This window comes from Heterodontus francisci, chromosome 13, assembly GCF_036365525.1.
Source record: "Heterodontus francisci isolate sHetFra1 chromosome 13, sHetFra1.hap1, whole genome shotgun sequence".
NCBI lineage: Eukaryota > Metazoa > Chordata > Chondrichthyes > Heterodontiformes > Heterodontidae > Heterodontus > Heterodontus francisci.
Genome location: NC_090383.1, coordinates 105,923,024 through 105,935,406, shown reverse-complemented (window position 1 = coordinate 105,935,406; position 12,383 = coordinate 105,923,024). Strand labels below are relative to the sequence as shown.

The following is a 12,383-nucleotide window of genomic DNA, read 5'->3' as shown; positions in this document are numbered from 1 at the left end:
TAAATTGGCCATTATAAATTGCCCCTAGTATAAGTAGGTGGTAGGGCAATATAGGGACAGGTGGGGATGTGGTAGGAATATGGGATTAGTGTAGGGTTAGTATAAATGGGTGGTTAATGGTCGGCACAGACTCGGTGGGCCGAAGGGCCTGTTTCAGTGCTGTATCTCTAAATCATAAATCTAAATCATTACCAGCAGCAGCCATCACCTCCACAGTGGCGCTGCTCAGTAGAGCTGCCGGCCTCTGATTGGCCAGAAGCTCTCAGTGGGTGGGACTTCCATCGCAGGGTCCTTAATCCCGGGGAAGGCCCGTTGATGCTCAGTTAAGTGCCTGATTGGCACCTACTGTGGCGGGCCTCCCCAAAAAGAGCTGATGTGAGGCTCTCACCTGCTCTTCAACTTGCATGCGAGACCCCCGTCACCTCCATTAAATACTGGCCAATGTTTCAGGTCTGTGTGACATTTCATCAGAATGGGTTACACAGACCGGAAATGTTAACACTGTTCCTCTCTCCACAGATGCTGCCTGACCTGCTGAGATTTCCAGCATCCGCCATATTTTACTTCTGTACAAAATTACAGGACCCATTTTCCAGTGCTGTGGTGAGGCAGCAAGACGGGATTCCAGCCAGCATTGTACTTACAAATTTGAGAGAGGCTGGCTTCACAGAATCTTTGTTAATGAGCCACTGGGATATTCCCTCCAAACCTCCAGCCCAGATTGGCCTGGAACTGATGGTAGGGACAGATGTTACCGGGAGCAATCGTACTGAGTACGTTACCAAGGCCAAACTTATTGCTGGAACTCCTGCAATGTCATGAAGGAAGGTAGTGGAAAAAACAGACCTGCCCATTTTCAGATGTTGCATTTGGAATGTTGCTGGAGGAATTCCTGGAAACTGAGATTAGTCCTCAAAGCTAATCCCACTGAACGAGTGGCCAGGAGTTGGACACATGTCTGGAGAAGGCATGGACGCTGCTTCAGCCTGTCAACACAAACCAAAATCCAACCTCGTCCACCCCGTCCTCTAATGGCCTAAGATGTGTCAGTAGGCAAGCAGAGTAACACAGCCAGGGTAGCAACAGGCATAGCAGCCAGTCACAACCCAGCACAAAGACATCCAGGACTGCCTCGGCCCTAGAAGTTAACAATGAACTCAACAACCAATGTTCCCAATTACTCCCCCTACCTGGAAAACACATAGAACAAACACCAAGATAAGTTCTAAAAGACATATTATACACCATCACAGATGGGGGAATGCTAAGGTCAAAACACTACTTGTAAGGGATTAAACTAGTTGCACTTTATTTTAATTTTCTCCGGTTGTGACAGAGTGGAATAATGCAGCAGGTTAAAGGACAGGCAGTGGAAAGACCAATGGTGTGGGGGATACATATTGAGTTATCTCCAGAGTCCATTCCTAAAGGACCTGCCATGTATTACTGTGGCTGCAGTGGCTACTCCTCAGTAAAAGAATTATCTGATAACCATGGAACAAGTTTAACAAACAAGGGAAAAATTTAATAATGAGGACTCCGACAAGACCCGGGCTATAGAAAATGTGCTTCCACCCAGGAACATGAAAGTGGTTCATTGTTTCCTGGCAAACATGCTTGTTAAGTTATGTTCTGGAGATATCCTGCATCTGTGTCCATTTACCTCGAACCACCAAATAGCAGACAAAGCAATCTTACAGGAATGTGTTAACACTAGCAGAGGAAATTAGACTTGAAGTATGATAACCTGCCTGCTTCCCTGCTCTGTATGGTCTTTGAAAATAACACACTCAAACTATTTGACCTTATGGATTCAGGTTTCTTTTTTACAGCATTCCATTATTATTTACACTCAGTCAGCTGCTCGGAATTTAGGAATCTCGCATTACTCACCAATTCCTCATTCTTATTGAGCAAGAAAGCTAATACAGTACAGACTCTCTATTGGTGGGTTTGGCAAGACAGTTAAAAAGAATACTATGCCTGAATTTGTTTTAAAACACGGGTTATCTGCTACGAGACAATAAGATGGGTTCAGAGAAAGCCAATTTGAATGTATTGTTCCAGATAGTCTACATATCTTGCCAATTTTTAACATGAGTTCAGGATCAGCCTTCCTGTAAGTATTGATTTGGGTTAATCTTCTCTATTCTGGTAAGGTCCCCTCTGAGAAGTTTCTTTCCTTCGACTGAAGACTGTTGCTTAGCTTTACCCTTATCATAAGCAATGGCCATGGTATAGAGCAGTGCTATAATGAAGAGTCCACTCTACTTGGAAGGAAATAAACAAGATAAAAAGAACTGGGCTAAGTTGCTTGAGATGATTTAGTTAACTGGGAAGTGTCACATCAATAACTTCCTTCCCACAGCAGATAAGATACTTAGAAGTGAGAACTGAAAATTGATAGAATTCACTCACACATTTCTGTAGTAACACTGCTTGTTTTCATGGTCGGCTCTTTAACCCAGCATTATTCACCCTGAAGTCTGCCCACTGCAGTACGCTAGGTGCCATCACAAGTACATTTGAGGTGTACTCACTATTGCAAAATAGGGAAACCCGCATCCATTTTAGGCCCAGTAAGATCCAATAAACAGGAATGAGATAAATGGCCAGATCATCTGTTTTTCGTGATGTTGGTTCACATTGTCCTGGACAGAAGGAGGAAATCCCTTGCACTTCTTCAAATAGTGCCATGGAATACTTTACATCCACAGCAGACAGAGCCTCAGTTTACCCTCTTGTTCAAACGACAGATAATAATGGAATATTTCTTCGGCTATAGTATTCCCTGTACAATTATCATTTTGCATAGGATATACATCACAGAAACAGGCCATTTGGCCCAATCATCATCTAAATCGATCATTGTAGCCCTCTATTCCCTTCTCCCTCAAATGCTTCTCTAGCTTTCCCTGAAATGCATCTATACTGTTCACTTCAACCACATCCTGTGGTAGAGAGTTTCATATTTTCTTTGGGTAAAGATGTTTCTTCTGAATTCCCTATTGGATGGGGCACCTTCCGCTACCTCAGGACATGCCAAAGCTATTAACAGCCAATGAAGTATGAGTGAAGTGTAGTCACTGTTGTATCAAAGAACAAAGAACAGTACAGCACAGGAACAGGCCATTCGGCCCTCCAAGCCTGTTGTATCATAGGAAACATGGCAGCCCACTTGCACACAACAAACTCTCTGGAGTGGAGCCGTTCTGATGAAAGGTCACTGACCTGAAACGTTAACTCTGCTTCTCTCTCCACAGATGCTGCCAGACCTGCTGAGTATTTCCAGCACGTTCTGTTTTTATTTAAGATTTCCAGCATCTGCAGTATTTTGCTTTAATTTTAGCGAATTATCTCTTGTTGGGCTTTTTACATATTGGGTTAGAAAGGAGTCCTGTACACATTGTAGGAACTACATTCCCTTATCCACTTTACCTAGCTCTTCTATCCAATTAATATTGGGTTGGTTGAAATCCCCCATGATTATTATTCTATGTTTTTTTTAACTTAGTTCCCTAATTTGTCTGCATATTGCTTCCTCCACCTCCCTTCCAACATTGGGTGGTCTGTAGATTACTCCTATTACTGTGATTGATCCTTTATTAACTTTTATCTCCATCCATTTGGATTCTATTTTTGTATTACTAATACCCATGTCCTTTTTTTCTACTGCCATTATGTTATCCCTAATAAGTACAGTTACTTCACCTCGCCTTTTCCCCTCTCTATCTTTTCTAAATATGTTATATGCTGTAATGTTTAATTCCCATGTCTCAGTAATCCCTACCATGTCTGGTTCCTCCCAATGCATGATTGCCTCCATCTCTCCTGTTTTATTATAGACATTGTGTGCATTGCTGTACAGACATTTTAACTCATTTTTAATAGGATTTCCTCACTTTATGTTTAACTATCTTTTAGACTCCTGTTCCATAACTATTTACTCCCTTGCCATCAGTGTCCTCCCTTATATTATTCTCTCCTATGTTCTCCTTCCCTGTTTTGTTTATATTTAGGATGCTTCAGTTTCTTGTAGATCTTTCCCCCATCTTACTAGTTCAAAGCCTTTGCCACCTCCATATTTACCCTTTCCACTGGGACACATCACTCTCTTAACATTGTGTTACAGAATTGCTGCTGCAGGCTTTAAAAAGAAAGACTTGCATTTTTATAGCGCTCGTCACGACCACCAAATGTCTCAAAATGTTTTACTGCCAATGAAGTACTTCTGAAGTATAGTCACTGTTATAATGTAGGAAATGCGGCAGCCAATTTGCGCACAGCAAACTCCCACAAACAGCAATGTGACAATGACCTGATAATCTGTTTTTTGTGATGTTGATTGAGGGATAAACATTGGCCAGAATACCGGGGATAACTGCCCTGCTCTTCTTCGAAATAGTGCCATGAGATCTTATACAAACGGACCCCCCCCCAGCCCCCGAGCAAGCAGATGGGGCCTCGATTTAACGTCTCGTCCAAATGACAGCACCTCCGATAGTGCAGCACTCTCAATACTGCACTGGATTTTGTGCTCAAGCCCTGGAAGCCCTGGGACTTGAGTGGGACTTTAAAGTTCTGTCACCTCCTGAAATGCAGCTACAGCTAAATGGTACTTCAGATATTTCAAATTCTGGTCTCGGCTAGAAAGGAAGTTGATCAGATCACTGGTGTACAGGTTTTCCCTGAGGTCCAATTAGTGACGCCCAGTTATAAATATAATTGTGAACGATCCCTGTTTCTCCTTTGTCTCAATGAGCAGCAGAAATGCAATCAAAGTTTGCTGATGGCATACTCAGTAACTGTGTGACACCCAGGAACATGCGCCCTCTCTACAGAAGCAGCTTTCTCTTTAACCCTGGATGTAGGAACATAGGAACAGGAGAAGGCCATTTTGTACCTTGAGTCTGTTCCACCATTCAACGAGATCATGGATGACCTGCGACCCAACTCCATATTTGAAGCCTCTGCCCCATATGCCTCAATTCCTTTGGTTAACAGAAATCTATCAATCTCAGATTTAAAATTAACTGACCCAGAATCAATTGCCATTTGCAGAAGAGTTCCAAACTTTTCCCACCCATTGCACATAGAGGTGTTTCCTGACTTCACTCCTGAAAGGCCAGCTGGCTCTGATTTTTAGTCTATGTCCCCTAGCCCTAGATTCCCCAACCACTGGAAATAGTTCCTCTCTCTCTCCCCTATCGGTTCCCCTTAATATCTTGAAAAATTCAATCATATCCATCGTTTGCTAATAAACTGAGCATTACTTACCTTCTGGCATTAACACGTCAGGCTGTGAAGTTTGGGTGGAGGAGAAGGCCTCGAAGGGTTGTTGCTCTGGTGGTACCTTTGCTGGAGTAGGTATGGGATCAGAGTGTCTAATCTCGGGGTGAGTCATAGTCGAGTCAGGAAGCTTATGGAATTTAACATCAGGCCCAGGTTTGACAGTCACCTTCTTGAAAGTTTGGCTAACATGGTAGCCCATTCCACCAGGGCAGATTTGCTTGAAGGCAGCTGTTTTGGACAACACAAAATATAATTTAGTATCCTTGAAATTTTTAGACCTTACCCATTTATGCATCTTCATTACTGACTGAGCATTTTTAAAAAATTATAATCAAGAAATAGTTCTTCAGAACCTCTATATTTGGGCTTTTCGTGGCTAAACATTCAAAAGCCTCAGAAAATGAAGATGAGATTTCTTTTAAACTGTAGCAAAGTGAAAAGTGGCACCAAAAAAAAGTCCAAGACCTTTTTTTTATTCGTTCCTGAGATGTGGGCGTCGCTGGCTAGACCAGCATTTATTGCCCATCCCTAATTGCCCTCGAGAAGGTGGTGGTGAGCTGCCTTCTTGAACCACGGCAGCCCATGTGGGGTAGGTACACCCACAGTCCTCAAGTAAGCTTTATATGTTTCAACTACTTAGTTCAGTTCATCAAGATTTGTTGATTATTGACTGAATAGTTTCCTTGTAGGCAGATTGAGAGACAAAGGTTAACAATGTTAATGTTATGCATTCACTATGGTGGGAGATGGGCTTGTCCTGGAGCACCCTGTCTGAGGTCTGCCAACTTGCTGAAAAAGTTTTCATAACACGATGGGTTTATTTTTTTTGTTTCAACTTATATGTTTTTTTCAAAAAAGTAAGACACTGCGCTGAATTGAATGCCGGCAGCGGTGGCCCCAAAGTTGGGCTAGAAAGCTGGGGGCAACCCCGTCATGGCTACTTCCAGGAGCCCTGACATGATTCTGTGCCCATCAGGCAATTAACTGCCTGGCATCGGGGCTCCCATCCCTTTAAGGGTGGAGATCCCGCCTCCAAGATCTGCCAGCCCTCCAGATTGGCTGGCAGCTCTTCAGTCCCAACAGTGCCATCGAGTGCAGTGGCCACTGCTGGAACTGCAGCTGACTAGGACGAGCAAGATGGAGCAGGCCCCTGAATTGAGGTAAGTGGGGTCAGGGTCAGGCTCGCCGGGGCCAGTCAGGCAGGCCCCGGAGAGAGGGGAAGGTGTGGGTTTGTTGGTGAGGGTGGGGTAGGTGTTTCAGTGGGGGCAGACCTTGCGCCAATGGTGCCCTCTGTGGGCCACAGGGTGCCAATCAAGAGGGTCCCACCCCACCCCGGTCTGAGCGCACATGGAGGTCACCAGCTTTTACTGGGCATCTACCCACAAGGCGGAGGACCACCCCCTGCCCCTGGTAAAGTACCAGCGGCAGCAGGAAGAAGCCCTAAAATGGTCCTCAATTGGCTACTTAAGGGCCTCAATTGGCCTCTGGGCGGGAAGGAGTCGTCAATCTTTCCTACCCCAATTGAACTGGACGGAATCGGGAAAGCAACAGGCACTCCAACCCCCGCCTTCCCTCCCAATTCTACAACTCCCACCCCACCCCCGGCCTCACTACCTGCTGCCATGGGCTGGATTAAATTCTGCCCAATGTATGTACTGGCTAAGCTACAATGCAAAGGGCTTGAATGAATTCTTTCCTGTTGCAGTGATGGAGTGGGATTGTGTGTGTCTGAAGTGAATACCACATGCCGAAGACAGTATTCCTGCCCGCCTGTGCTCCCATTGTTTGCCATTGTCGATCATGGGGCTAGTTTTTTTTAAATTCAGGAACTCATTTTGCCACAGATGGTTTCTGTTGGGAACAATAACAGCAAAGCAGCACTAGGAACACAGGAACAGGAGGAGGCCATTCAGCCCCCTCAAGCTTGTTCTGCCTTTCGGTTGGATCATGGCTGATCTATATCTTAATTCCATTTACCCGCCCTGGTTCCCTAACCATTAATACCCTTACCTAACAGAATCTATCAGTCTCAGTTTTGACAGTTTCAATTGGCCCCCCACCAAGTCTCAACAATGTTTGGGAGATAGTGTTCCAGATTTCCACTACCCTTTGTGTGAAGAACACAGTTTAAGTCCACCTGTGAACCTTTTCTTGGGGTGGGGGGGGGTGTATTTCCTCGGGGTTTTTCCCATCCTGCCAATGCAACATCAGCAGATGATCAGCAGAAAGCCTGGCTATGCGGAAAAACATGGCTCCCCCCCGCGGCAATCCCAACAATGGAAGGGAGGAAGCCCCAAGGAAATTCACCAACCCCATCAGTTTCAAAGCAATACTTTAACACAGACATTAACTTGTTCACTTCAAACAAGTGGAGTAAGCAGTTCAACATTATATTCATTACTGAAATGTGTTGTGCTCTGATAGAAATGCAGCGCCAAGCATTCCCTGTATTCTAGATCCCTCAATAAATGCCTCATGGTTTCTAAATGCTGCTTTTATTGCCATGTAATGTCCTGCTGTGCTGTTACTTCCTTCTTTTAACATTCAGGATTAAAAGGCCGTTGTTGAACATGGCAGTATGAAAGCATGTTTCCATGCCAGCGTGCCAAATGGCTTTCCTCTCTCCAGCTGTAACTCGAAAGTCCTGTCAGCGTCATGTTGAATTTGGCTGCCAAGAGAAGGATCAGTTGGGCAAGTGATCCTTCTGAGGGGTCAAGTATGTGGTGCTAAACAGAATGACATAAGTTCAAGCTTTCCATCACTGTCACTTCAGCTGAAGTGCAGAGTTGGGTGAATGTCATGTGTTCTCAGTAGGGGCCGTGCGGAGGCGGTATTCCTTGTATCCACTGGAGTTTAGAAGAGTAAGAGGCGACTTGATGGAAACATGTAAGATCCTGAGGGGTCTTGACAGGGTGGATGTGGAAAGGATGTTTCCACTTGTGGAATAATCTACAACTAGGGGTCACTGTTTAAAAATAAGGGGTCACCCATTTAAGACAGAAATGAGGAGAAATCTTTTCTCTCAGAGGGTCGTGAGTCTTTGGAATTCTCTTCCTCAAAAGGCGGTGGAAGCAGGGTCTTTGAATATCTTTAAGGCAGAGATAGATAGATTCTTGATAAGCAAGGGAGTGGAAAGTTATCGGGGGTAGGTGGAAATGTGCAGTAATCAGTTCAGCCATGAACTTATTGAATGGTGGAGCAGGCTCGAAGGGCCGAGTGGCCTAGTCCTGCTCCTAATTCATATGTTCTTATGTTCGTTATGTCCTACACAGGAGGAAGAAGATCTGATATGGCTCGGCTCGCAGCCTTCCCACCCACCCCTGCTCCCAGATCCACAGAGCTTCAGAGATCTTGGAGATTTGTGGCCTAGGCCATCACACCCCATCCACCTTCCCACAACAGGAATTTGTGTGATGGTCGGTAAGCAGTCCCCAGTAAGAGAAAAAAAAATCAAAACATCAATAGTTAAGTTGAATTTATTCAGAAATCTCATCAGTTTTGCAAGGACAATGGAACTCCCAATATGAGTAATCCACTAACTTACCCAACCCTCCAGAGTACCCCAGAAGTTTCATGGGAGAATGTGGTGTGCAAAGCACTGCTACGATGTGCAATTATATAAACAATTTTGAAAAATTGTGCATCGTTTTATGCAGTTACATGTGCAAATTATCATTTCCCATGCCTAAACTTGTTGCAACACATTTGTAGGACCATAATTTGCTGCAACATGATCATCAAACACTTTCTATTATTGTCATGCAGACCCCCACCTGCCAAGAATGAGGCATATTACTTTTGTCATATGAACATTGATTTTAAACTGTTGCTGGAGTGAAGAAATGACTTGTTTAAAAATCACCAGACACTGGGCTGGAAGGCCATTTGCATACTAAGAGACACTGCTTGTGGAGACAAAGGACTATTCCCTGCTCCAATTAACTCAAATGGATTTTGATCACCAGACATTGAAGGTGTAAGGAAGCGCATTCCAGGCCCTGCTAAGATGATACAATCCACAGAGCCAGGACTGGTTAAACCAGCTGGTCACATGACTAACTGGCTGGTCCAGGTTTTTTCAACTAGCCACAGGACAGTTTAAATTCAGAAGGCAGTGTGCAACTGAAGCTGAAACAAGCAAGTCTCTCGCCTGGCTGCCTCTCTCTCTCGCGCTTTCACCCCAAGCCACCGGACCCACAGAAGACATGTACACCTCAAGAATGAAAAAGCTCCTACATCGGAACAAGTTGAAGCGTGAACTCGGCCCCAACAAATGGCCGCAGCGAATTGCAAGATTTACCGACAACCAAAAATTCCACGTTGAACTTAAAAGACTGTAACTACCAGATATTGCCTCAAACTTTTCCCCTTTATTCCTTCCACTTTTTCTGTCTCTATCTGCGTGTGATTATCGCGTATGCATGCTAGCGTGGCCACGTTGCATATTCGTAGTTGTTAACCAGATTAGAGTTTAAGATTAATAAGGTTCTACCTTTCTTGTTGATATCTAAGGAAACCTGTTTGATTTATTTGCCTTACAATTGGAGCAGTGAACAAGGATTCACCAAGGGGGAGCTAAAACACGGTGTTTTCAAATTAAATCCTGTTAACGGTTAAACCAGGCAAAGGCTGAGAGGGAACCCCCTAGATCCCTTCTCACCTGGTTGTAACAATTATCAACAAGGGTCGCATTCCCGTGACGGTTGGTAATCAGTGTCCCATTGCACCGATAACTGAACCTGCACAGCATGGGATTACTTTCTGCATATTGTACAATTTATTGAAGCCATTTGTCTTAACTTGACATTGTGCTGAAGATATAACATTATCTGATTCCACCCACCAAGCAGAAAGAAATATTTTGAACCAGGAGCAAATATATATTTTCAAACTTAATCAGAAGCCGAACAGTACAGGGACTGAACAGTGAACCGAGGTAGCAAATGTCCTCTCGCTTGGCTCCGAATCCAGGTTAGACTGATACGGTGAAACTCTCCTCTGTCTGCTGGCTGTTGGAGAGACTTAAGTGGAAGAAGTACAGAAAGTCTCAACTCATTTGCCAGCGGGCATGTTGCCACAGTACAAAACCAGATCATCATTCAACAAGAATTGACAATCTAACTTAAAGTGGGTAGCTCGTGTGAAAAATGAGAAAGCTTCACGCTGTTCTTACAGCTGGTGGAGCACATTTCATGTGGAGTTTGGCCACCCTGTACCTGACCTAGAGTGAATCATGCTGGCAATGGTTGCTTGCAACCAGTGGAAGGTGTTTCCCTCACTTCAAGAGGGCAAAATCAAAATCAAAATTAGAAACTTATTCCAGTTAGACTCTGATGGTCCTCTAGATGACCAATCTTGTAGACACATGCTTCATTAGCCACAGCTAATAGAATCATTATCCACAGGAGATAGGTTTAATCACCCAGAAGCCATGCTTTGATGTGATTTTCTTCCATGAAAAGGTCGGAAGGTGTGGGGGCTAAGTTCTGAATGCACCATGACAACTTCCAGCATATCTGACATTGACCTACAGGATCCTCCGCATGTTGTCACACGCAGTCTGCACATCGAGGGAATGGAAGACTTCCTGTCGAGGTAATTGGGGATGACGCTGGGGGTGGGAATGTTGTGTAGGAGCTCACAAAGCCGAGTGGCCCCCTGGGAAAACCAGAAAACCTGGAAAACAGGATGGCCCTGTATCACTGCTGCCTTGCTGTGATGGCAAAGGAGGTGAGTTCCCCAGCTCTCCTGCAAAGTGTGTCAATGACCTGACGACTCATCGCACGCTGGCTGATATTACATAGATCGAGAGTGGCAGCTGGAAATGAGCCTGTGCTGTAAAATGCTGGGTGCAGCGGTCAGCTTTCTAGCCAGAGAGAGAGGCAGTGCCGGCAGGCGAGTGAAGGTCCTCATGCAATAAATGACAGAACCGCCCTCATGTATACATCTTGAGCTGAATTTTACCAAGCCCACGACGTTGGGCTCCATGGCAGGGTGTGGGGGGCGGGTGATGGTGGCGGAGGTGGCAGAAGATGTTTCCGGCAGTGGTCCGCCACGGGGCTCGACACCAGGAAGGCCCGGCCCGATCCGCCTGGCGGTGGCGAGGCTCCTTAGTGCCTGCGTACAGGCAGCTGACACCATTGCCAGGACGGACAGTCCACCCCCTCCACGTGATTGAGGGGGCCAGGGGCAGACCGTCCCGCTATTCAATTGAGCCACCACTCAGCCTATCACAGTGGCTTGCCATTCGTTCAGCTCACTGCCGAGATCGGCGGCAGGCTCTTAAAATTCAGCCCCTCCTTAGTAAAGTCCCCATCTAACCTGTGCTACCTGTATATTTCACTGGAGGAAGAATAATATTTGGTGGCTGCAATCTCTGTAAATGTTTCCTGAGTTTCCTTTGTTTCATCCTGTGCTGCTCCTGTATGGTAACAGCACACAAGGGTATACCTGTAGGGAATGCCAGACTGGCTTCTGGGAGGCCCTCACTATGGGCAAGATGGAATGAAAGTTGGCCAGAGGTCTGACTGTCAGAATCCCCCTGCAGCAAGTTTGTAGAGACAGAACGATGAAAAATAAAATCACTGCAAAAAGTGTTTCCCAGCTTCAGGGGTTGCCAGTGAAACTCTCCACACTCTTCAAGCTCAGACACCCCTCACATCCACCTGTCTTAGGCGCCACTGGCTAGGTTACCCTGAGTGTACTGACAGTCTAAAAAGCAGGAGCCTACAACAACCCTGATCCACATCACAATATAAGTCGATGAAGACACACGGGGCTCAATGGGTGGATCATGGGAAAGGCCAGAAAGCACAAGGGAACAGGAGGAGAGCGATTTTCTGCCAGACAAACTGTGAAGACAGCTACTGCCTGATTTTCCTGCCACAAAAAGTTGGTGCCCTAATTATACACCAAAAACAGGGAGGAAAGTCACCCTCACAGAGTCCCATCATCCCATTTGAGCTGGTGAGAAGTAATTCTGATTGTTATACAGCACCAAATAAGAAGGCTTATTTTTACAGAGTTCATGAGGAATGGTGGTAATTCCTTTCATATCTGGAACAGACGGACTGGGGTAGATTTTCATCTTT

At 45.2% G+C, this 12,383-nt stretch overlaps 1 protein-coding gene across 6 annotated transcripts in view; it reads right to left on the bottom strand.

Annotated features, from left to right (window-relative positions):
• ltbp1 (latent transforming growth factor beta binding protein 1) overlaps positions 1–12,383 on the bottom strand; it is a 368,337-nt gene that overhangs the window by 176,772 nt on the left and 179,182 nt on the right. For all 6 annotated transcript variants that reach the window (XM_068045343.1, XM_068045346.1, XM_068045345.1 and 3 more), the window contains one exon: positions 5,278–5,520. In XM_068045343.1, coding sequence (XP_067901444.1) covers positions 5,278–5,520 — 243 coding nt within the window. The remainder of the gene's footprint in view (positions 1–5,277; positions 5,521–12,383) is intronic.